Here is a 24,757-nt window from a genome sequence, read left to right as displayed (position 1 = left end):
TCAGAAGTTCGAGTTCTACAGAACTCCAGTACTCAGATGATTCACAGAATGGCAGGTGTTTTAGATCACAAGGCACCATTTTCACCTGTTGGTACGAACAGATTATCAAAACCATTTACCTTCGCCCCGAGTGGATCAAGCGTAGCCCTGTGCCTGAAGCCATTCCAAAACCTGCTTCTCATCTCTTTCCTTGTAGCGTGCATTCGTCCGGATGCTATCAGCAACGATTACCAGGGCGCGATCGTACGCACCGGTGTCCTTCTCCCGGAAAAACGAAGCAATATCGGCTGCAATATCGTGGTCTGCGAATTTGGAGAGCCCCATGCGCACAAACCGCTCGAAAACAACATTGTTCGCTGACAAACGAGCTTCAACTGCCGCCCAGTTCTCTTTCATATAATTCCATAAAAGGTGGCGAGTTAAGGGATTCGTAGCCATTGAAGTCGCGCCATTATGAACATCCTGGATTGCAACCTTGTCTGAGAAGACAAAGTCCATATAATCCTTTACCAGCTCAGCATCTTTAGTACGCCCAAGGGCTCCCAGGCAAATCTCCTTGCCGTCAACGGAGTCGGTTTTGAGATACTCCTGCTTTACGGCGTTGTATTCTTCACGACCGCCCTCCGAGATTACGATACTAAAGATCACTGAGCGTAGGTTGGTATGCACAGCGTTCTTATCGTTGCCTGTTTTCCAAAGCTCGAATCGTCGTTTGGCTTCGGGTATTATGCTAGCAAAAAGTTAGACCCTTGATTCAAAGCGAAAAACGTCTCGTGGTTGACATACTCTTTGTGGCCCGCACGGCCAGCCATCCCAATTAGAAGCTTACGAAGCTGGACAGTGAGATAGTCATCCTCCGCGCTGAATTCCCAACCGATTTCATTAGCGGCAGGGGATGAGAGCTCGAGGGCAAACCTCTTGAGTCCCGCTGCTACCGACTCATTCTGGGCGAACACAGAGCGTAAGTTCGCAACGGTGGAAGAGATTTGGGACCAGACCCTGTGGAAGTCGTTAAGAACCAAGCATGGAGGTATAGGGATTACCGAATCTTAGGAAGGGTTAGGATGTCATAGTTAGATACTCACAGATAATTCTTTTCGCCCTTGAACCCCTCTAAGAGAGCCAATAGAGCAGCAGTGGATCCGTCCCCGGAAACAGCCAGGGCAGCGGCATCGCCAATCAATCCGATCTTATCCTCGGTGCTCAGCAGTTCCAGTGATTGAGCGAGTTTCGCCAGCCGATCGGCAGGGTAATTGGTTCGGTAAAAGCCGGACAGGTCTTTGTTCAGCTTGTAAAAGGAATCTTTTCCGAGTTCCCCAATTGTAGCTTCCTTGGAAACGAGAGCACCGGGCTTTACGTCGGCCATCTTAGGTCCTGATTTGACACCAAGGGGAATCCACCAAGCCGTCTCATCTTCCTCGGGCTTAACATCACCCGTCGACAAGAAGCGGTTCTGACGAACATTGAGCTGACCGGCTTGCTCGGTTACTGTGACAACAGGAAAGCCAATCTTGCGAATCCATGGATCCTTCATGATGCAGTCAGAACAGTGATCCGGTGTAAAAAAAAAAAAGAAAGGCAGCTCACCATAAAGCTAGTAACATCCTGATTGGACGCTTCGCTGAGAGCGCTCCAAAGATCATTAGTGGTAGCATTACCTGAATTTGTCAGTAATTAGCAACCCCGATCCCCTATAGATCTTCGATGTGTACTTGCCATATGCATGGGCTTTGAGATAAGTGGCTACTCCCCGCAGAAATGTTTCCCGTCCAAGATGATCGCTTAGCATCCGGATGACCGAGCTTCCCTTGAGGTAGCTGATGTGATCGAAAATCTGATCGACTTCAAGAGCGTTCCTCACAGGAACCTCAATCGGGTGGGAAGCTCGTAATGAATCGAGTTGAAATGCTTGTTGGACACTCTCAGCCTATGCAAAAGTTAATAATCTGCCACACAAGGCTGTATTTACCTCGAGAATTGCGTACAACAAACTGAGACCATATGTTCCACTCTGTTCGCGAGAAAATTGTCAGCTGCATTTGGTCTGTAAGTGCCCGGGTCCATTATATACCTGGATAGAAATGATCCACAGCAAGCCAGCCAACCCATGTTGCAAAGCCTTCGTTGAGCCACAACTCATTCCACCAATCCATCGTTACGAGATTTCCGAACCATTGGTGCGCCAATTCTAGGATTATCACTCGTTAATAGAGAAATGCTGCTCAAATTGCAAGGGAAGACAAACCGTGCGCGACGACATATGCAATACGATTCTTGTATCTGGTGTCTGACTTGCCCTCGTCGAAAAGTACAGCAGTCGTTCGGTAGGTAACAAGTCCCCAGTTCTCCATGGCGCCCATAGCCTGGAGCATATATCGTTAGTGGTTTCTATTCGTGAGAAACAGAATCGGTTTCCGTACAAACTCGTGGACAGCAAGGAGATCCGCCTTAGGCAACGGATACTCGATCTCAAAGATTTCAGAGAAGTAATCGACCGTACGATGGGCACACTCCAAAGCAAAGCGAGCCTGCTCCTTGAGGCCCTTGGTCGTATACACGCGAACGGGAATGCTCTTGCCTTGATATTTGCGCTGAGTCATAGCCTCAACATATTCAAAGTCACCGACTGCCCATGCCAGAAGCTAAATAGAAGATGTCAAGAGTTAGTGTGGAGTATTATTATCAAGGGACGGTGCAAACTGACATAAGTACTCATGACCGGTGTAGTTTCGAAAGAGACCATCTTGAGTTCTGGCCTACTGCCGCTCCTCTCAGACTTGATAGGCATGTTGCTAAGGGCTGTTTGTCCTCGGGGAACCTCAATCTCAAAGTCGAATGTGGCCTTCAGATTCGGTTCATCGAAGCAAGGGAATGCCCTACGAGCATCACAAGATTCGAATTGGGTACTAAGCATGTAATAGGAATCGCCCTCCTTGGGTGTATCTTCGGTCGGATCCACCACCGGCTTATACTTGGAGCGAGAAAATCCAGCCATGGCATTGTTCATAATACCGGTGAAATTGATTGACAGGACAACATCTGCGGGATGGATTTCCTCTGCAAAGGTAAAAGTGACCCTTTCCGACTTGGTATCGTATGCGATGTTAGACGCCTTTGCCAGCTTGGTCCCTAAGTGCAGCCGATATGTCAAACCCAACATTCGTTCATGGAAAAGAATGGGATCAGGAACAATTGGGATGTGGCTCTGTCACTGACCGTCCTTTCCAAAAACTTCAGCATCCTGGACTTCGATTTCCTTGGAGTTCAACACGATCGATTTTGTAGGACGGGTGACCTTGGAATCGATTTTGACGGTACCCTTATAACCCCATGAGCCGCCGAACTGAAGGTCAAACAAAGACACATTGTAATGAACAGGCTTGACCCTGCCACCGATTGTTAGAGGCACGCCAACAGATATAGGTGCACGATACTCAGCTGTTGGCGATCGGTAACTTACACGTCCGGGAGGATATCCCTGTCCTTGGATGCCATTGCGCGGAATTCAGATGAACAGCGCCTTACAAAAACGGGTGAGGATAGAGCAAGATTGACCCTACGGATAGACTGTAGGTGTGTCGAGTAGGGCAAGCCGGAAAGGGAGCGGGAGCGTGACGAAGAGATGGAGGAGGGGCAGAAAGAGGTGGAGGATGAGGGGCAGAGGTGGGAAAGTGGTCGGACCGGACGATAAATTGGAGAATGACCACGGACTGCATGAGCATTCATACCACCACGTCGGATTGACGCGATGCATCTTCTTCCCCACATTTTTGGGTCTGAGATTTTAGGATGGGGCCAAGTCTGCCTACCTACGGTTACTCTCGGAGCAGCTCATCAATTTTTTGCAGTACACCGTCGTAGCAATACGAAGTGTGGCTAATTAAAACTTCAGGTTACGAAGCAGGCTTTCTCTGATCACAATGGAGCTCAGAGTAGATTAGAAAGTGTTAAGTATCCAATGGTACCTAGCCAGGAAAGCTAGTATAGAATTGGAACGAGTAGAAAAGGTAGTTTAAGGAAAATGATAATGAAGGTCAAAAGCCAAAGAAAAATAAAAAGATGAGAACAGCAACTGCTTGATACCTCAGCTAGTAAGTACCCTTGCTTCATGAAGAAAGGTAGGGAACGGAGCTCCGGCGGAGCTCGGACCCTCCCTGCTCGAACCGAATCCAACAGAGTGGATACATGCCTAGGTAGACCTTTTCCATCCAACTTTCATGACGCCCGACGCACTTCTGGGTTGACGCACTCGCCTCTCATTCCATTTCAGTGCAAGTATGGTCGATTCCGATGAAGAGTATACAGGAGAAATCTCTGAGGATGAAGATGAAAGCAATATCTTATCAGGATCTCGTGGAGATACTGCGGGCGCATCCCGTTCGAAGAGGAGAAAGCACCGTGGAGGCGCAGAATGGGAAGTCTCGAGAACATGGGAAACCTTAGTTGAAGGTGCCGACGGCACAATCAGCTCTACAGTCGAAGGGCTTCTTGAAGCTGGGAAAAGGAAAAGGTAGGTTGTACTTTAAGGCCGGGTAGCTCTCAGTCCTGATTAACGGTTCGAGCTGAGTTTCCATGTCTTCGCGCTTGCAGGCTCCTCAGAGATACGACTCCCTTACAACGGGGTATAATCCGCCATCTCATTCTGATCATAGATCTGTCACAATCCATGACCGAGAAAGATCTCCGACCCACACGCTATCTATTGTCCCTACGGTATGCACAAGAGTTTGTGAGGGAGTTTTTCGAGCAAAATCCCATTTCTCAACTCGGCGTTCTTGGCCTCAAAGATGGATTGGCGGTTAGAGTCAGTGATATGAGCGGAAACCCTACGGAGCATATCAGTGCCATCCAATCATTGCGAGACCAGGATCCGAAGGGTCTTCCTAGTTTGCAGAATGGCTTCGAAATGGCTCGTGGTGCTTTGTTGTATGTCTTCTCTGCGCTTGGTACCGTATACACTAGATGAAAAGAACGGGCTAACCTATCTTGCAACAGCCATACCCCAAGCCATGGCACCCGTGAGATTTTCGTCATATTTGGCTCCCTCCTTTCCTCCGATCCCGGTGATATTCACCAAACGATAACTACGCTCATCAACGACAAGATTCGTGTTGGAATCGTGGGCCTTGCCGCCCAAGTGGCCATCTGCCGCGAAATTTGTGGCAAGACTAACGGGGGTGATGATACCACATACGGTGTAGCACTCAATGAACAGCATTTCCGTGACCTTGTGATGAATGTGACAACACCGCCAGCCACCTACTCTCAGAAGCAGTCCACAAGCTCTCTCTTGATGATGGGTTTTCCATCACGAACAGTCGAGGCTTACCCTTCACTTTGTGCTTGCCATTCCAAGCCTTCTCGTGGGGGATATCTGTGCTCACGGTGTAACAGTAAGGTTTGTGGTCTCCCTGCCGAGTGTCCTTCCTGCGGTCTTACTTTGATCCTTTCAACCCATCTTGCTCGGTCATATCACCATCTGTTTCCCCTTATGAATTGGGTGGAAGTTTCGTGGCAACATGCCTCGCGCAGTAGTGTCTGTTTCGCATGTGGGATCTCCTTTCCACCAGTACCACCCAAGGAGCAGTGGCATATTTCAGAGGGACAGGCAAAGGGAATGAGCGTAAGCAGCCGGTATGAATGTACTGTGTGCAAAAACCATTTCTGCATTGACTGTGACCTTTTCGCTCATGAGGTTGTGCACAACTGCCCTGGCTGCCAAAGCAAGGTGATAATACCTACGAGCTCCGAGCCCTCTCAGAACCACGAAGCTCTAGACAGGATGGATACCTCTGCATGATCATATGGTTGATTGCGAATAATAAATCAATAGAATGGCCGTGGGGCTCATTTTCTCGGTCGGATATGTAGATGCCCCCGCCATCGCTCTCGCTAGCGCGACCCAGTCTATTATCAGTCGAGCTGTCAAACTAACCGCCAGTCGAACAAAGTAACATAAATCAGAGGCGGGCTATCATACCTCATAATAATTATCAATTGAAATGTCGGCGGATCAGGCCATCAAATTCTCTTAGACTATATTTCACCTGACCGAAAGGGTAACCTCTAAAATCTAAGTCCGAGCCCTATGGAACGGCTCCTCGATATACTGGAGTTGCGAACACGAAACAGCAAAATGGCGACCTATAACTTGCCCCAGACGCTTCAATTCGTTCGCATCCGACTTCTCCGAACTGATTGATAAGGAGCTTGTGATAGAAATAATTCCATGAAACGAATTAACATTGGATAGGAAAGATCAGCCATGCTGCTAACGCCGATAGGCTCGAGTCTCAGCGGGAACCCCGCCAAAGGACCGAAGTACAAAGTATATAGGCTACGTCACAGCCTAGCTAAGCTAAGTATCCAAACTAGTTCCTAATCTTCAATCTACGTGGACCTCGGTTAATCTTGGGCCCGAGCACCCTTACAACGGACTTAAACCACTGGCATCATTCACGAGGAGAGTGGACAACCGAGAAAAGGCAACGGATTGCAAAGTAGAAGCGGTCGCTCTGTCTCAAGACACCGAGAGAATTTGCGCTTTCGCTTCGAGTGCCCAAGCCCGTGCAATATATTCTTTAAAACTACGTGTGAGCCCTCAAATAAGCCCATCGGGTAGTTTGGGCCTGCAGCAGTTTGTCACGAGATGGCGCAGCTTCAGCCCTCGGAGTTTGAGTTATTTGAAAGATTGAGCTCATATCCCTTCAGCACGGATCGTGAATTTGCAGTTGGGCTTTCCATCATCCTAGGCCACCCGGAATCACCTGCGTCGGAAGAGGAAATCAATCGCAATGATGACCTTACCCTACAAGCTAAATGCTTCTACTTCTCAAGGTATACATACGATCTGTATCCACCCGTGATCCCCCGGTATTGTAGCATATGCATATGCCACTGCATGATTATATACAAATACTGGTACTGATCTTTGTCACCATGCCTTGTTCGTTCTCAGGAAAGAAAAGCTCATGCCCCCACTCGAGTTCTCAACATACAAAGCATGGATAGAATCAGCATCAAAATCCAAGTCCGCCGACCTTTCATCACCAAGCCCAACAGTGAACGTTCCAAATTCTAAAGAGGAGCCTGCATATCCTTCATCCTTCGCTCATATAGTGGAACTCATCACAACCGGTCAACCCATTCCTGGAATTCAACAAATTCCAGACACCGTCTTGACAGGCCATGACACTCCAAGCGAGAAGTCAGAAAGGCGGAAACCATGGGAAAAAGGAACAGCTAGTCAATGACGGGATTTTAGCTGCTCAGCGTTACACCCAGTGGGTGCAATCACCCGGGATCTGGGGATCTACGTTCTCAATTAGAGGGCACTGGAGAAGTCCAGGGTTGTGGTCAGCATGCAAATATTATTATTCCTGCAAGCCGCAGAGTTGTGAAGGATAACAAGCATCGGACAAATGAGTGGTTGGTATGATACATCAGTTCATAATAATAATATAATCCCGACAAGTAGGTGGGTTAGTAGTGTTCGCTTTCGTAAACCAAGCTCCTGACCTGCACAAGCAACTCATAACTGTAATTGTCGACCCATATAGAATCACCATCAACTTCAATAAAAAAAGGTTATAGTTTCTGAGCCCATTTTGATGCTACTCGCTTGCTCGAATTTTTCCTTCATATTTCGTCTCCATTTTTCTTCTTTCATTCGTTCCGGTGTATAAGGAGAGGAGGCGTCTTGGGGGGTATAAGCCGTTTAGCTCCTGCACAATGACTAGAATAGCGCGTATGAAGAAATATGCTAGACAACCTCACGTTGTCGAAACACGCTTCGAGATTCCGGATACCGGTATATGGGGTGCTCGATGCCTACCTGGGTCGACTTGAAAACGATACCTTTTGTGAATAAACAAGCATATGGCTAGAAGACGAAGCGGAAAGGTACTCCCTCGAAAACCTTCAGCGAAATGGTGGATAATTAGGACTCCATTGGTTCCCTCGGCTGAAACGGCCTCCATGCTGTCCGGCAATCGGGAACCTGTCCTCATTGAAATTACCATAGCGACTGATTGGCATCCCAGAACCTGGTCCTGGGCGAGTTGCATGGGAGGGATTGCAGCAGAGCATGGCCACACGTGAACCAAACTTGGAACCCCGGAGAGATACCATGTGTTTCCTTCGTAGATACTCGATTAGGCCTGTGCAATGTCATAGTGAGGGGAAAGACGGTACCGAATATGGCTGGCAACCAGCTCACGCTGATGTGGTGCAGCATTCATCAAGATCCATTGGATTAGGTAGTTTCCATACTGGTCCCCAGCAACTATATTTTATCAGAAACCTTCAGTTCAAGCTGAGAAGGGTACTTTCAGACTTACTGTCAATCAGAGGCATTCTAGGACGGTCAGTTCGTCCGGTGCAAACTCGAGCAAGGTAGCGGTCCAAAAACTCAGTACCCCCTATCTTCAAACATTTCTCTACAATTTTGGAGGCGAACTGGTCCATGCTATAATCCACAGACCAAAGAATAATGTGCTCTATTGCACGACTCTTATCCTGAGGAGCACCATGCTCACAGATATGCTGGATACACCAGTTTCCGAATTGACCGTGTGCAAGCACATCAATTTTCGCTAGCACTTCTTCGATCGCTGGACGCTGGAGATTTTGTCAGTATATTTCATCGTACAAATTATGGAACTTCCATTTAGGATATGTCAGAGTTTCAGGTTTGGGGGAGCTGCAATGGTTGAGAGGACGACAAGACGAGAGGCACAGTTTCTTGAATAGAATTGATCGTGGTAGGAATTGACGTATGAGAAACAAAGTACCTTCTCATCCTCGACGCAGTTTTCGAAGATATTCTGGACTACCAAGCTCCCTGTCTCACCCAAGGCGACTTCATGCCACATCCCTCGCAGTGCTTCGTTGACTTTGGTCATTATCTGGGGTGGCTCCCCACTCCAACGTAATTCGAAGAGTTTTTGCCAGACATGGCAGGCATACCGGTGAATGACAGTTTCTGGAATTCTGCGTAGAAGCTCGTGGACCATGACTGCCTTATGTTCTTCGGGAACACAATCAAACGCTTTCTGTATGACGTGACAGCCAAAGGGATCCATACTGAGGCTTAACGTGTTTCCCTTGATCGCATTAGCGATTGACACGACTTGCTCTGGAGTCCCGTGTTCGAAGCATCGTTGCACAAGAAAGTTGCCAAACCGATTGACCATCAGGGGATAGGCTTGGTGTACTATGGCCTCTATGATATCATATTTCTGCTCTGTGGTCCCTACCTTCAGCTTCTGCTGCAGAAATATTGACGCTTGTTGATCATTGTTGCAAACAATTTTGTCAACGATATATTTCCAATCACAAGAGACATTCCTGTCGAGGAGCCGTCGGTAGTTGATTGGCTCGAGGGGAGAGATGTATGTTTGATGGGTGTTTCCTCCCGCCTGGCAACATAAGCGTGGCACTATAACAAATCAATTCGAGCTCCTACTCACCACAGAAGTTGACCATTGCGTTGCACTAGGGTTGGAAGCTGTGAACTCAGTCGCCGTGGGTGAAAGTGGTGTTCCAACCGGCCGCTGATGGTATTGAGGGATGGGAAACAGACCAACATGTTGGTAGGTGTTATTGGATCTATTCACAGGAGATCTAGGACCATGTGGATCCGAAGAGCCAGGGGTAAATGCACTCCAAGCAGAGCTTTGTGGCTGAAAATAAGGCCCATTGCGGCTGGCTTGAGTGATCGAACGGCGAGGCCCAAGGCCGGGTCCTTCAAGAAACCTCACCTGTTCTTCCGGGAGTTTGGTGTCGAGGGTGTAACCCCCACTGGAGGGCCCTGAAAACACACGATGGGATCGTAAAGCATCGTGTCCAGGTACACTGGTATTCGTGCCTGAGTTATCCCAAAACCGGTTCGAATCTCCGCCAAGTGAAGTAGCACTTGGCAAAGTTATAGGCTCGCCATATGATCTTTCGATAATGGGGGCACTAAGAGCCGTACTACACACTTGCTGCGTGGGAGTATTCCAGTATCCCCGAGACCTATTGTAAGCCCCCGCGGAAAGCGCATCAGACATATCTGATTGCGAATCGTCCTGAGCATTCCATCCATCTTGAAACTGGCTATATGCCGGGTTGGATGAATTAAGGGCGCTCTGGAGATTACTTATCGTTTGTTCCGTGATGTCTCCATTGAAATCGGTTTCAGAAGGTGGCCCAAGTGCCTGGTCTAAGGTATGTTTAATCACGCGTGTCTGGGCCAGTTCCTGCTCCTGGAGGGCGATTTTGGAATTAGCGACAAGCAATTCTTGCTTTAAACGTAGTACCTCGCACATATCGACCGATACGTTGTCTGCTTTGCCAACATCGACCGAGTGCGAGACGTCCCTAAACCGCTGAATACTTGACGTTTTGATTAGCCCTGACTCGTCTCCTGAAATAATTCTGTGGTAGGGAAACGTGTGATTGGAAGTTCTAAGCAAATCCTGCTTGTCTGGCAAAGCCGCAATGAAATCTTGATCTACAGGATACTTCGGGGTTGTCGACTGCGGCTTGGGCGAGAGCTTTGCTAGAAGTCTTTCCATCTCGGAGTGCCCACAGAAATTGAAATTGCTTGAATGATCTAGCTTCTGCTTCTAGGATTGTGAGTGCCTTGAATTTCTTGAGGTTTCTGGCGTATCTGACCTTATTCGACGGGATGTCATGTTTGTCAACCCCAGAGATCTGGCAATCTCCAGATTTGGAGGATACTGTACAATCTGAAGGGCTGGTGGAAACATTCAAATGCTTAAGGCCCTGGGACAATGTAGTAAGCTATTTAGAGGAGAACAAGTCTGTGGCTGCTCTAGGTTGCCTTCATTCAGTTACTTACTGACGATTCACGTTCAACATATACTGCGTGTGTCGGAACGCTCGTGCCACTGTCAATGATACCCTCTTCACACTGCCTGCGTTCCGGATTGAGGGGGGCATCGGAGTGTGAAGACATTTTGGATAGTCACTTGAAAGCACTGCCACAGAAGTCACAGTTTGCAAAGGTCGACAAACACAGGGTTTGACAGGAAAATAGTCGAAAGCACACTGGTGAGCAAATAGCGCGAGCTGTACGGAATCCAAATCCTCCACAATAGTTGAAGGCTGAATATGAAGGAGATAGCTAACAAATGACTGTAAGTGGGGAGGTAGGTTCAATTAACTGTGGGACAATTCAGAAGGCAAATGCAGTATCTGAAGACAGGGAAATCAAGGCACGAATCTCGAACCAAACGCGTTACAAGGCCTGCGTCAAGGATCTGCAATCAAGGAAAGAGCGATGAAGACACCATTGCGGGGGTCAGCAAGACAGGATGAAATTGAGAGCTGGAAGCCCTGCTCAAGAATCCACCTTCGAGGCACGTTGTGGTGCAATTGTCTTCTATTCCTGAAGAACATTTGTTGTTGGAATATAATCTTGCTAAGAGTCAGTGACTCCCCTTATTTCTTAACCTAAATAGTGCTAAGAGTAATTAAAGAAACTGCTTTTCGCTTTGTTTATGCTCTTGAACAATACTACGGCTGAAGATTGCTTTGGTAATTTGTATCATTAGACCATGACAAGCAAGAATGATTCGCAGTGACGGTTCCAGTCCATGTGTACAGTAGCAGCGAATTCCCAAGAAATGCTGTGGTGAAGTTTGTTGATCAGAGAAGAAGAAAGAACAAGGGTGTAGTGAGGGGCTGTCCCTCTAGTGGGGAGGCCTAGATTAACTGTTCCAGACCTCTTTCTACCTCCAAATGTGTCTAGTAGGAAAGATAGAGCCTCTCACAACATCACACTGTGATCTCATGTGGTATTATATCTCTTTGAATGTGTGTTGAGATTTTCTGGGGAGTAAAACTTAGCCAATAAGCTACGCAATCCATACCAAACTTGAATATCGAAAATCATCTACTGTCCAGCTCAAATTGATTATATTCTCTATTACTCTAGTAGTAATAGTTTTGATTTTCCCGAATCTGTCAAAATCCATGACAATCGACGGCATAGAGCGGTGGTGAAAATTAGAATATCTCATGCTGACCAAGATTGACCCTGATAGCTGAAGACTTACTGTCCATGTATACACAAGTATATCGATATAGAGTGATTACATGTTATCTCTATACTACTCAACTTTCAAGTCAGAGCATTGAAACTGAGAGGGGAAAATATAAATGTATGGTGTGAAACTACCAAAATGTCTTCAAACGGAACAAACTTTTATTCATCTATCATAACATTCTAAGCGAGCTGTTATACTGCAGCCATCATTCAATGAGAAGAAATAGAGATAAGAGAGTCGCAGGTGTCCACGAGGAAATTTTGTAGCCGGAAGACTGAAGACACCGGCAGCACAAACCATCTTTGTTAGGGCCTGCGAAGGCCACGATCCTACCTCTTCCCAGCTCTTTCCATTGAGTGGCGAAATTAAGACCTGTGATACTGTCTGCAATGAAGTGATGTATAGGTCCGCAGAACTACAATCTCCCATAAGATCCCAGAGTATTAGTAACTAATTATAACATTCGTCAGCGTCAGGCAATGCAGTAAAGGATCAAAGATGAGGCAGTTGTTTCGAAGGATGATCAGATAGAGAAGAAAAACAAAAAGACATTCCCCATATTTTTCCAGCGTCTGCCATGGTTGGGAAAAGTGAAGTCCGCCTGGTTGTGATTACTTCGGGAGGCTGATTACCGAAATATAAGGGCATAGTAATTAGCAACAGTCAATTATTTATGCAAAGATTGGCGCTAGTTAGTAAACTATACATGTTTATGTAACGAGATGCCTATTCCGTCTTATCTCTATCGGACGGAGAGACCTACTAAACCAGTACAAGTAAGTTCCGGCTTGCTTACTCCGTTACAACCTTAGTAAACAGGTGTATGTAACATCCCGCCCGAGCAGCGTGTTCCGAATACTCAATGTTAATTCGTCCATAGGGATTCGTCATCTAGAAAACTGCAAACGTTACCTTGCAGCGCCGACGTACTGCTGCTACCTACTACCCGCCTAAATATCCTGACGTACCCTGAATCACGCAAGCTCGAAAACATCGCGTTCGGCTTCCATTATTGAGCCCCAAAAAGCCGATCTGTGCTTGTTACCGCTCAAGCCGACTGGAGGGCTCAACTGTCGTTCTCAATCACCATACAAGAATTGGCTTCAAATGGTAAAGCTGCATTGCATTTACATACTTGGAACCGGCTAACAGGACTGAGCGATTGTCTAGGTCGTCGAAATTGAGAAATTAGGACATGACCACAACGACTGTGACCGGCACTGGGAGACGCTCTTCTGTACGACTGCCAGACCTTCAAGTACCGGCGACGTCAACCACCTCGCAACAAATGACCAGTCCAATAGACAAGTTCCCGCCATTCATTGATGAAGTACCAGAGACTACGACCGAGCCAAGAGAATCGCATTCCAATTCGATTAGATATGCGGCGACAGATCGCTGGGAGCCACGGAAGCAAGCACAATTTCCACGGGATAACAGGCATCCTACATTGAATTCGAAAAGAAGATCAAGGAAAAGTATCAGCGAGGCGATTAGCACAATTAGAACACGCAATGGCAGTGTTAGCGCCAATGCACAAGAGTTGGCCGAGGCCCTTAAAGCCCCGGTATCATACAAGCTGATAGTAAGATTATTGGACTTTCATGGATTGTTTCCTACCCTGTTGCTTACCCGGGTTAGGTTCTCTGCCTCATATGGTACATGACCTCCGCCCTGACGAATACCTCATCGAAGTCCATCTTAAATGCCCTTCCGAAACCAATAACGCTTACGATCGTACAATTCGCCTTCGTAGCATTCTGGTGCTTGGTCTTGACCTATTTGGCAACAGTGCTACCCTGGCTGAAAGATAGCATACCGGCCCTCAGGAACGGGATCCGTCCCCCATCCCGTGATGTTGTCCTGACAGCTTTGCCTTTGGCAGTGTTCCAGTTAGCTGGCCATATACTTAGCTCTATGGCTACCTCTCAGATTCCCGTCTCACTCGTCCACACAATCAAGGGACTCTCACCTCTTTTCACAGTCTTGGCGTATCGGATCTTCTTCCGAATTCGATATGCCAAAGCAACATATCTTTCTCTTGTCCCATTGACTTTGGGAGTGATGCTCGCTTGCTCTACAGGCTTTTCGACAAACTTCTTCGGCATACTATGTGCGTTAGTAGCTGCATTGGTCTTCGTCTCGCAGAACATATTTTCGAAGAAGCTGTTCAATGAAGCGTCTCGTGCAGAGTCAGAGGCAGAACCGTCCAGCCGGCGAAAACTGGATAAGTTGAACTTGCTTTACTATTGCTCTGGATTAGCCTTCATTCTCACACTACCTATCTGGTTCATAAGTGAAGGATATCCTTTGATCTCCGATATCATACAGGATGGCGCCGTCTCGTTGTCGGGAAATAGAGGCTCGCTGGATCATGGCGCTCTCTTCCTCGAATTCGTATTCAACGGGGTGTCGCACTTCGCACAGAATATACTGGCGTTTGTCCTCTTATCTATGATATCACCAGTTTCTTACTCCGTCGCATCTTTGGTGAAAAGAGTTTTCGTGATTGTCGTTGCGATCATTTGGTTTGGAAGCTCGACGACATCCGTTCAAGGCTTTGGAATCGCTCTTACCTTTATTGGACTCTACCTCTACGATCGCAATAGCCATGATGACCTAGCGGACCAGAGAGCAAATGCTGACCATTTTCGCACAAGGGAAACCATTCTTCCCCTGAATGTCCAGACGGCAGGCAAAGCATGGGACTCAAATGGCTATGGCGCCTCGGCAAATAAGGTCTCTCACTATCACTCACCAGATGGCCCTGCCTCACATACCACAAGTACGCCTAAGAAAGATGATGATGACCAGGGCCGTATCCGTCCCAGAGGAGGCAGTAGCTCCCGGGTGTGGCTACCTCCAGGCACAAAGCAAGAGACCACTTGGAAGGCGAATGATTCCTAGTTCTCCCTGTCTTAGTTGTCATTCTCAGTCTTTGTTCTATAATATCCGCTGTCTAGTTATATTTTGAGATTCAAATGTAGCATATTACCATGGTCTTTAGTGGCCTAGTATTGTTATTGTAGCCAACGTCTTCTTTGAGTTGTCTGAAGCAGTACATGCCTAGGAACATATTTTTGATTTTTTTTTTTTTTTTTTTTTTTCCCCAGCTCGCATATATCGGCCTCATGGTGGGAACGTCGGGCTATAATGCCGGATAAATGGTATACATGCATGTCGATACCCAGGGAAAGTGTCAAGCGACTCATACATGTTATAATGGATTGATCGAGTCGGTTGGGTGGCAATTACTATTGCAACACTCAGCTTACAAGATCGGGCTTCTTAATGTATGGCATTCACGTGGAACTTCAATATCAAGCTGCACTTGTCGGCTCCGCACCACATGTTTTACCGGGAACAAGAAAATAGAAGCTTGCGAAGAACAGACCTGGAAAGTACCGATACATCATCCACTACGCAGCAAAATAGGTTGACTTGGATATTGGTGCATTTGTTATTCTTCAATTATCTTGACTGAATACGGCAATATATGTAGCGACTGTCGATAAAGAACTATACCCTCATCAGGTGTTCCTTGATGAAAAACCCTAAGGAGCTCCAGCTCAGTGCATCTTCTTCTTGGGTCATGTTGCAGAGGAGGAAGGGAAATGAAGAACCCTGCCACCTACAATAAATCATGCCCGTGAATGAGTTATGGAGAGAAAGAGAAAAGAGGAAGGAAATAGCGTCGGAAGGGCTTATTAAGAAAGAAAAGGGAGTAGTGCGGACTAAATAATCCTCCGAATAGCCGAACCAATCCGCAGGCGGCAATTTGCGAGTGACGCCCCGGCTCATGGCTGGCAGAATCCGAACCAAGCCAAAAGTGCACCTCCCATCAAGAATCTCCCAGCACTGTAGACTTCCACCGGCGCCTTCAGATAACGTCCATTGCGCTCGCTGCTCAAGTCTACTCTTATCCTCTCACATTTGTTTCTATTCACAGTATGCGGCCGCAGTTATCTCGTGCGGCCGCCCGGCTCGTCCGGGTTCCCAAGGTCAACTACCCCAGGACTTTCGCGACGACAATCCCTCGCTCCGCTGAGGTTGAACTCACAATTGGTAAGCTATATGCTTCTTGCTGAGCTCACGTAGCTTTGCTAACCTCTCTCTCTATCCAGATGGGAAGAAAGTTTCAGTCGAAGGTGAATTCGTGTCTCAATCCATGGCTTCTCAGCATCTTGCTTACATGGCTTAAAGCTGGCTCCGCTCTCATTCAGGCTTGCGAGAAGGCAGGCGCCACGGTTCCCAGGTATATTGACCCAAATAATTACTACTGTAGAGGATAGCTAACAACAATTGACAGATACTGCTATCATGAGTATGGTCCAAATTGCCGAATATCATTGTTTTGAGTACTAATCGAACCACAGGAAGCTTTTGATTGCAGGAAACTGTATGTCTATGTTTGTCACCGGGTTATTGAAAAGGTCACTGATTGTTTTTCTTTATAGGCCGTATGTGTCTAGTCGAGGTCGAACGGGCGCCTAAACCTGTGGCATCATGTGCTTGGCCTGTGCAGCCGGGCATGAATGTTAAGACGAATTCACCACTTGTACACAAAGCTAGGGAGGGTGTTATGGAATTTCTTTTGGCCAACCACCCTCTTGATTGTCCGGTTTGTGATCAGGGAGGCGAGTGTGATCTGCAAGACCAGTCAATGAGGTACGGCGCCGACCGTGGGCGTTTCCATGAAGTTGGTGGCAAGCGCGCGGTTGAGGACAAGAACATTGGGCCCCTTGTCAAGACGTCTATGAACAGATGCATTCATTGCACTCGGTGTGTTCGGTTTATGAACGATGTTGCCGGTGCCCCCGAACTGGGAACCACTGGCAGAGGAAACGACATGCAAATCGGTACTTATTTGGAGAAGAACCTTGATTCGGAACTTTCAGGCAACGTCATTGATCTTTGCCCTGTTGGTGCTCTCACCTCGAAGCCCTATGCTTTCCGTGCTCGTCCTTGGGAGTTGAAACATACAGAATCCATTGACGTGCATGACGCTTTGGGCTCGAACATCCGGATCGATAGCCGAGGCATGGAAGTCATGCGTGTTATCCCCAGACTCAACGACGACATTAACGAGGAATGGATCAACGACAAATCTCGGTTCGCGTGTGACGGTCTGAAGACTCAGCGACTTACAACACCCCTGATTCGTCGAGAGGGCAAGTTCGTTCCGGCTACTTGGGAGCAGGCCCTGAGCGAGATCTCCTCCGCCCAGCAAAATTTGCAGCTGAAAGAGAACGAGTTCAAGGCTATTGCAGGACATCTTGTGGATGCCGAGTCGCTTGTTGCCATGAAAGACTTGGCTAACAAGCTTGGATCCGATAACCTCGCTCTGGACCAGCCGGGTGGCAGCTCGCCTGTTGCCCACGGTGTTGACGTTCGTTCGAACTACCTTTTCAACTCCAAGGTCTACGGAATCGAAGAGGCTGATGCTATCCTTCTCGTTGCTACGAACCCTCGTCATGAGGCCTCTGTCCTCAACGCACGTATCCGTAAGCAATACCTGCGCTCTGACCTGGAGATTGGTCTTGTCGGAGAATCATTCGATAGCACTTTCGAATTCGAGCATCTTGGATCCGATGTCAACGCTCTTAAGGCTGCCCTTTCGGGACAGTTTGGAGAGAAGCTCGCTTCTGCTAAACGTCCAATGATCATCGTTGGTAGTGCTGCGGCTGAACATCAAGACGCGAAGGCGATTTTCGAAACAGTCGGCAGCTTTGTTGAGAAGCATGGCAACAACTTCAACACCCCTGAATGGCAAGGCTACAACGTCCTTCAGCGTGCGGCATCTCGTGCTGCAGCCTACGAGGTTGGCTTTACCACACCGTCTCCCGAAATCTCCCAGACCAAGCCTAAGATGGTTTGGCTGCTGGGTGCTGATGAGGTCACTACGAGTGAAATTCCAAGCGATGCGTTCGTTGTCTACCAAGGACACCATGGTGACCGAGGTGCCCAACTTGCCGATGTTGTCTTGCCTGGCGCAGCCTACACTGAGAAGTCTGGCACCTACATCAACACTGAGGGCCGTGTTCAAGTTACCCGGGCAGCGACTTCGTTGCCTGGTGCGGCTCGTGACGACTGGAAGATTATTCGCGCCACCAGCGAGTTCCTCAACGTTCCACTGCCTTACGATGATATCGAAGCTCTCCGCGATCGCATGGAAGAGATCAGCCCTGTGATGCGTCGATATGACGTCGTTGAGTCCACCTCCGTGGGCTCCCTTAGCAAGATTCAGTTGGTTGATCAGAACAAGGGCACACAGCCAACTGGAGCGCCTTTCAAGCGTGTTATTGAAGACTTCTACTTCACTGACTCCATCTCTCGAAGGTATGTAGAAGTAATACCCTTAAACTTTTCCTGTGAGGAAGCATCTCTGACCATGTTATAGCTCACCTACGATGGCCCGCTGCTCAGCAGCCAAGGCTACGGGTAACCCCGAAACTAACTTCATGGCTGCTGGAGAGATGTCGCCCCAGGCTTTGTATGGCTAAGATTACCACTTGTAGTTCTGATCACCCGGTTTATCCTTATTATAGGTCTAGGCGTTGTCGTTGTAACACCTAAACATCATTTTTTTTCCTTTGTTCATTCCTCCCAGTAATGCGTACTGCTATTGGTTTCTCCCTTACAGTGAAGTTTCCTGAGATAGGAGAGGATGCGTCACTAGTGGTGATATTGTATATAAGTTCAAAATAAGCTTGAGAGGCTTGACGAAGTCCATTTCATGAAAGATTGGTTAGATCAAGTCACAGAAACTACAGAATGTGGATTATTGATGGAATGGGTACATATTGATTGATGCACTAATATTCCCTCTGCTATGCCTTCATAGCTCATCATCGTCTGTCTCGCCTGCGGTTTCTTCGGCATTGTCTTGTTGATGCTGTAGACCTTGTACTGTGTCTTTCCTTGATCCTGACCCTCTGGTGAATGGAAGTTCCCTGCGGGGTGGCGGTGACTGTTTTTGCATCCTAGATGGATGGTAGGCTTCTTCCGTTTTATTTTGTTCACTTAGCCCCTGGTCGATGCCGGACGCTGTAGGTGAATCTTCATCAGTAGTATCATCTACATCCTCCAATGGCTGGGGAGTAGAATTCGGTTCATCGTCCGTATCTGAGATTCTTCCTGGGCTGGTTTGAGGCTTGGTCTGATCCAAGCTCTCCGAGCCATTATCGCTTTCAGCATCGTCATCGCTCGTTTCCACAATAGGACGTTTCGCATGCTTCTTGCTCCCGACACGGGCCCCGACTTTTGATGAGGCAGCCTGATGTTTACCAGCTATATTTTAATAATCCCAGGATCAGCTATTGTTCAGTCGACTCGAACATGTGACCTTACCATCGTCCACATCAATTTTCGCCGAAGCCAACAAGCGTTGTTGATTGCGAATTTTGAGCTTTTTCTGATTTAGAACTTGCGTAAAGTTCGTCATAAGCTGTTCCTCATGGCGGCGTTTTGCAGAGATGAAGTCTTCAATTTGCTTATTGAGCTGCTCGATAGTGCTGTCGGCTTCGTGATAGTGCCGTTGCAAGTTTAATAACTGCTGCTCAAGCATATCAGCTCTGGCAACGGCGACGGCAGACCAGTCAAAGAGCTGGATAGCTTGTTCATCATCCTGTTTTAACGCTATAGAACCGAGTCTTTGCTGTGGATCATCAGCACCACATCTGATACTTTTTGGTGGTTGGAATTACAGTTATAGTTTGGACCCTCCGGCGAATAGTGAGGACCAGTTGATTGCCCTGCCTACCCTGTCCCTTGATGCTAGCTGATAATTCAATACCAGATAGCAGATCTGAATTATCTGTATTGATCTCTAGCTGACCCAAGGCACGCAGTAGGATAAGAACCCAGTCCTCATCGGTTCCCTGGTAACTCTTTGAACGATGAGTCTGCGCACGAGCCTGTCGCACTATTCTGACTTAGTATATCACAATATTTGCAGAAAGAACAGACAAAAGGGACAGTATTATGGACACCCCATACCGACCCCATTATACGGAAATTCTCCTTCCGTTGCAGTGAGATTCAAGTCGAGTGCAGCCGTATTGGTGCGCGCGACGTGGAGCAGCACATAACTGTCGGGCTCATCAGACCTAGGGACACGTAGAACCCGAGGAGGTGACGCGTGTTCGGACGTAGACATATTGCTGTGACTTTTACTACCAGGACTTGATGCAGTATGAAAAGTATTGCATCCTATTTTATATGAAGACGAAATTGGGATCTGTCTAGGCTGCCTAGGAGAGGAAGGAGTGTTGCCTGGACAAGCTGTAACTATAGATAGACTTTGGTAGCCGCAAGCACCCATGTATGGAACTTGTATTTTATTGTGTAACTTCAGCAAAGTGGTAAGACTACCATTCAAAATTGCGACGACAGATGACTTGATCCTGAGCTAGACCTGGTACCTGCAGTGGTGTGAAGCAGTACGAAGTATCTAGTGCTCGGTGAAACTGCGGTACTGGAACTCCGTTCAATTGCTGCGATCGGCCGACTGTGTGGATCATCAGTGTGAGTATCCCAGCAACAGACAGTCAACTAGCAAGAGCCTAGCTATGACCTATGCAGTGCTAATAAAGGGACTAGCGAATGCTGGGTGGGTATAGCACCTTATTACCCATTTACGCGGCCAACCAAGGCGACGTAGCAATACCCAATAGAAGGGGAAGAAAACGGTGAAATCAAAGCCGTATTTGATCCAAGATGAATGTATGTAGTAGTAGTTAGTAGTTCTCGTCGACATTGCCGTCGGTCTCAGCCAAGCCCCTCCGCCCTTTTTTCTTGCCGTACTTTCGTTCCCATGGCCTCAGCTTCATCATTTTTGTCATACAAACGAGGCTTGATAGCTGGCTCCGTGATTATTTGTCGATGATCACCATTTGGTGCCGTCGCGCTCTGGTTTCGGCGTTACATCCATCCCAGGCTTTTCCCTTGTCCGTATTTCCCAGGTTGCGTTCCTCACTTCTGTTCCCTTCCCCTTCTGACACCACGCGCCAACTCTTGAGCGAATATCGGAGCACACATTCTGGCCTCACGTTGATCATTCTGTTTGTTTTCTGTTGATTTTGAGAATTACATGCGACCCTACCTGCTTGGCCTCAGCATAGGCAACCTGCCACTCACATAGATAGCGGCTTCAGTCCAGTTTCCCCTTTTTCGAACACCGTCAGGCTTCCCCCTCACGCCTTCTAACGCTATCGCTCTTGTTTAATTGCCAATGCACGATCATACGTCGCCTATCCGATCCGAGTAATTGACGCATATTCAATCTGACCTGTCTCACCAAGCACGGAATGACTTTGCTTTCCCTTGGCAGCCGAATCTCAGCGCTCGTGTGCTTTCCATCTGCTACTTAGAGCCCCGAAGATCTTTGATCTCCTATATGAGCATACATCAGTTTAGTGCGAGAACATGGCTCCCTTCACTCTCGAGGTCCGCCACAGTGAGGAAGAAACGATCGAGTGTTGGGACGATGACGATGATCTACAATGCTACGAGGATATCCAGCTACGAGCCGCATCGACAGCTACATCTGTGACGACATCGTCAGTGCGCCGGTCGGGCCACCGAGATTCGATTTCATCGCGTCGCTCAGGACGTTCCGATATTGATTCTAACGCAGGAGGGGACGAGGATTGGCAGGTTCAGCTGTTGGACAATGACGAAATCATCACCGAAGAAGCTATCGCTTCTGCCAAAAACGCCGGGATCCCTTTGCCTATGAACGTCCCTCGATCGGCCCTCATTGGAGGCACCATCAAGCGCCTTGGTCACAGAAAGCAGAAGAAGGATATAGTTGACGACTGGTCAGATGACGTCGAATTTCCAGGTCCCGACGGCACCCTTGAGTTAAAGCGTTCGCTAAATATGTGTTTTCCTGAGTCTCTTCGGCAAATCAATTCCGCTGCCCCAAGTCCGACCAAAACCTCCGCCCCGTGTTTTTGGGATAGCGAGGTCTCGACACGCCTTCAGTCAGCTCTTGCTATCACTTCTATTTCACCGCAAGAGGGCGAGCTCGTCGACACTCAAGACGTTCCTACGATTAGGGTTGCCAAGCCTCGGTCGCCAGACAGAGCAACGCGTATCGACAGTCCGACTCCAGAGAGAGGCCAGGATTCCACTGACAATCTCGAAGATGATTTCGAGTTACCGGCGGATGACATCCTGCTCCGGCTCTCCCCTAGAAAGACAGCCGTGGAAACAGCCGGTCCTACTCCCGATGATATCGACGTGGATTGGTCAGAAGGCAGTATTGGAGTCCGGTTCGGGGGTACCGCAAGGGATCAGCCATCAATTCCAAGCTCTTCGGTTTCCGTTGTCAGCCCAAGTTCATCGAGCTGTCTCACGGTTGAGAGTGAAGATGAAGGCCTTGATGGCCTCGTCATCCCAGAAGGCCCGCTTGATTTCGAAGCGTCCTTAAGGAAGCGGAAAGAATCGCCCAGTGATGACGTACGGTTGGAACGGCGTTCAGTTAATCAAACGCCAGTCCTTACTGACGACTTCTTCTCGGGCCTTGAAGTCAACAATGGAGAAGTATTTAATCCTCGCAGGCTGTCGATAAACCCCAACGTCAAGTGCAAAACGGAAATTCCCAAAAGTCCTGCGCGGCACTCAACAACTACAATCACGTTCACGAACACGGCGGTTTCCCCAAAGACTCGAATTCCTCGCCTTTCAGACCACGACCGCCCTCATTCAACCCATCTCGAGACTGTGTCGGAGAGCGGTGCTCCTCTGTCAAGATTTCGGTCATCACAACGCCGGGCTGGGGGTCATTCGTCACAGTCTTCCGTCTCCAGCCTTCCTGGGTCATCCACATCTCAAATACCGTCAACCCCTAGTCGACGGCTCATGGGCGCTGGTGTATCGAATGATAGCTTTGCTAGTGAACGTATAACTTCGGGAAGGCAACTACTGAGGACCAAGCGCTCAATGCCAACATTACGAAATACACATCAGACTATCTCAAATATTCAAAGTCTGCCTACACTACAAGATGGTTCGGACGTGCCTAAATACTACGCCACCCGACCGAAAACTCCTGTTGACCGGATAGGAAGTGATACGAAGACTTTCGCTCGTAAACCTCAGGCACCATTTCTTCCTGCCGGTGCCTCGGATAAGCAGTCGCATCATGCCAGTGTCAAAAGTTCTCGATACAATCGTCGGTCCAGTTCAGATAGTCCCAATGATGCATCAAATCCCCAAGGACATGGAACCCGACTGCCGCGATCTACTCGCCATGATACTATGGGCAAGACTCTCAATGAGTCTAGTCCAGAGGCATTGGTCGCTGCAAGCAAAAGAACACTTACGCGACCTACTCGACGGCGTAATTTTGGTGATGGTTCTGAATTGGCACTATTTGACGACCTGCCCACATCTTCTTCAGCAGAGAGAAAATTCGTGAAGCATCCTTCGGGGCGAGGTGTTCCGAGGACACTTAGAAGTAAATTAAACCACGGCCAGTCTAATACAGCAAAGGCAGATGCCACAATCGAACAAGCCACCCCAAGCGCTACAATCAGGCTAAACAGTGTCACGCCAAGATTCGCACGGGACACGAACGCTTCGAGGAACGCAAGAGAACAGCGCATTGCATCGTTAACGAATACGCCAAAGAACCGCGACAATCACCCGCTTGCTCCTCTTGGAATGAATTGGAAGCCTGCGAATGTGTCGCGGGTGCCTTCGAACTCGGCAACTATCCGGAGCAGGAAAAGCAAAGCTGCGCCAGTGCCTGTCTCCAAACCACAACTGATCAAACCCATGGGTGCGGGTGTGCAAGAGCCCAAATGTAAGTTTAGCTTCGGTACATGATGGGGAAAGTGCTGACACCCTTAGCTCTTAACGGCATGCGTTATAATCCTAGTTCATTTTGCTGGGAAGGGAATGAAAATATAGTCCAAGACTTTGACACTATGTCCCCCAAGTCACCAAAGCCGACCCCTGCTCTAATCACGAATATAGGCGCGATGAAGAATGTGCAGGTCGTCGGTGGAATGGTGTTTGATCCACAACGTATGTGCTGGCTCAAGTTGGCGCCATTACAGCCGGGGAAGGATGGGCTGGTTGCTATTCAAGACGAAGACGATGTCTTTGCAGGTCTAGACGACCTAAAAGAGCCGTCCAATAACGCGGGGGGACGAATTTCGGGCGCCTATGATGAGTTCGGTCTCGCGGCCAGCATTGATGACCGCAGCTACGAAGATTCATCGGACGAATGGCCCATAACGGAAGAGTTTGACGTGGGCCCGGAGTTTATCAGGCGCCAGCGTGCGGAAGAAGAGAAGTGGAGGCGCAAGGTCGATAAATGGACCACTCATGATCGTGGGAGGTTCGGGGACGGTTGGAGATGGGCTATTCGGGATCTGGTGAGATTCAATAATAGCACGCTCAGCACACAGCACCTTGACCGCACATGACTCGGTCGCGAGTGGCGCTTCCAAGAACAGGGGGCCAGGGCACTATGAAGTGGTGAAAGGCCGCTGCTGTTGCATTGAAGCAGCTTCTATTGGCCTATGCAATCCAACCCTGCTGCCAGCTTTCGATGGCAAGTGGTGATGAAATGGGAAGACTCATGATTTTTCTACGAGACTATGACTTAAAGAGGTGCGATTTGCTTTGCTTTTTACGAACCGATTGTTATATGTAACTTATTACCACGCCATTGATGGACAGATGAC

The 24,757-nt window shown here is 48.2% G+C and overlaps 7 protein-coding genes across 7 annotated transcripts; 4 read left to right on the top strand and 3 right to left on the bottom strand.

Annotated features, from left to right (window-relative positions):
- Window positions 1-135: 135 nt before the first annotated feature.
- AtWU_10857 (M1 family metallopeptidase) lies at window positions 136-3,495 on the bottom strand (the record flags this gene model as incomplete). The annotated part of the gene is made up of 12 exons (XM_035505959.1): window positions 136-730; window positions 787-999; window positions 1,086-1,528; window positions 1,588-1,658; window positions 1,717-1,927; window positions 1,986-2,011; window positions 2,072-2,188; window positions 2,246-2,363; window positions 2,421-2,642; window positions 2,705-3,129; window positions 3,217-3,386; window positions 3,461-3,495. 12 exons carry the CDS (start codon window positions 3,493-3,495, stop codon window positions 136-138), a joined length of 2,646 nt encoding a protein of 881 aa, XP_035361852.1.
- A 782-nt stretch (window positions 3,496-4,277) lies between these two features.
- On the top strand, window positions 4,278-5,444 carry AtWU_10856 (TFIIH/NER complex subunit SSL1; the record flags this gene model as incomplete). Its single annotated transcript, XM_035505958.1, has 4 exons — window positions 4,278-4,510; window positions 4,591-4,926; window positions 4,996-5,339; window positions 5,395-5,444. The coding sequence occupies 4 exons, from the start codon at window positions 4,278-4,280 to the stop codon at window positions 5,442-5,444; spliced, it is 963 nt and encodes a 320-aa protein (XP_035361851.1).
- Window positions 5,445-7,920: 2,476 nt separating this feature from the next.
- AtWU_10855 (Pumilio-family RNA binding repeat-containing protein) lies at window positions 7,921-10,559 on the bottom strand (the record flags this gene model as incomplete). The annotated part of the gene is made up of 5 exons (XM_035505957.1): window positions 7,921-8,137; window positions 8,194-8,284; window positions 8,340-8,619; window positions 8,793-9,419; window positions 9,471-10,559. The coding sequence occupies 5 exons, from the start codon at window positions 10,557-10,559 to the stop codon at window positions 7,921-7,923; spliced, it is 2,304 nt and encodes a 767-aa protein (XP_035361850.1).
- Window positions 10,560-13,251: 2,692 nt separating this feature from the next.
- AtWU_10854 (putative ER to Golgi transport protein (Sly41)) lies at window positions 13,252-14,963 on the top strand (the record flags this gene model as incomplete). The annotated part of the gene is made up of 2 exons (XM_035505956.1): window positions 13,252-13,641; window positions 13,698-14,963. 2 exons carry the CDS (start codon window positions 13,252-13,254, stop codon window positions 14,961-14,963), a joined length of 1,656 nt encoding a protein of 551 aa, XP_035361849.1.
- Window positions 14,964-16,006: 1,043 nt separating this feature from the next.
- AtWU_10853 (putative NADH-ubiquinone oxidoreductase, subunit G) lies at window positions 16,007-18,559 on the top strand (the record flags this gene model as incomplete). Its single annotated transcript, XM_035505955.1, has 7 exons — window positions 16,007-16,121; window positions 16,181-16,204; window positions 16,260-16,311; window positions 16,366-16,380; window positions 16,433-16,455; window positions 16,514-18,395; window positions 18,457-18,559. 7 exons carry the CDS (start codon window positions 16,007-16,009, stop codon window positions 18,557-18,559), a joined length of 2,214 nt encoding a protein of 737 aa, XP_035361848.1.
- A 335-nt stretch (window positions 18,560-18,894) lies between these two features.
- On the bottom strand, window positions 18,895-20,214 carry AtWU_10852 (uncharacterized protein; the record flags this gene model as incomplete). Its single annotated transcript, XM_035505954.1, has 4 exons — window positions 18,895-19,346; window positions 19,407-19,713; window positions 19,763-19,980; window positions 20,055-20,214. The coding sequence occupies 4 exons, from the start codon at window positions 20,212-20,214 to the stop codon at window positions 18,895-18,897; spliced, it is 1,137 nt and encodes a 378-aa protein (XP_035361847.1).
- A 1,268-nt stretch (window positions 20,215-21,482) lies between these two features.
- Window positions 21,483-24,496, top strand: AtWU_10851 (putative cytokinesis regulator (Byr4); the record flags this gene model as incomplete). Its single annotated transcript, XM_035505953.1, has 2 exons — window positions 21,483-23,868; window positions 23,916-24,496. The coding sequence occupies 2 exons, from the start codon at window positions 21,483-21,485 to the stop codon at window positions 24,494-24,496; spliced, it is 2,967 nt and encodes a 988-aa protein (XP_035361846.1).
- Between the last annotated feature and the right edge of the window lie 261 nt (window positions 24,497-24,757).

This window comes from Aspergillus tubingensis (assembly GCF_013340325.1).
Source record: "Aspergillus tubingensis WU-2223L DNA, scaffold_15, whole genome shotgun sequence".
In the NCBI taxonomy this organism is placed as follows: domain Eukaryota; kingdom Fungi; phylum Ascomycota; class Eurotiomycetes; order Eurotiales; family Aspergillaceae; genus Aspergillus; species Aspergillus tubingensis.
The sequence above is the reverse complement of the archived record's forward strand: the minus strand, read 5'-3'. Positions and strand labels throughout refer to the sequence as shown.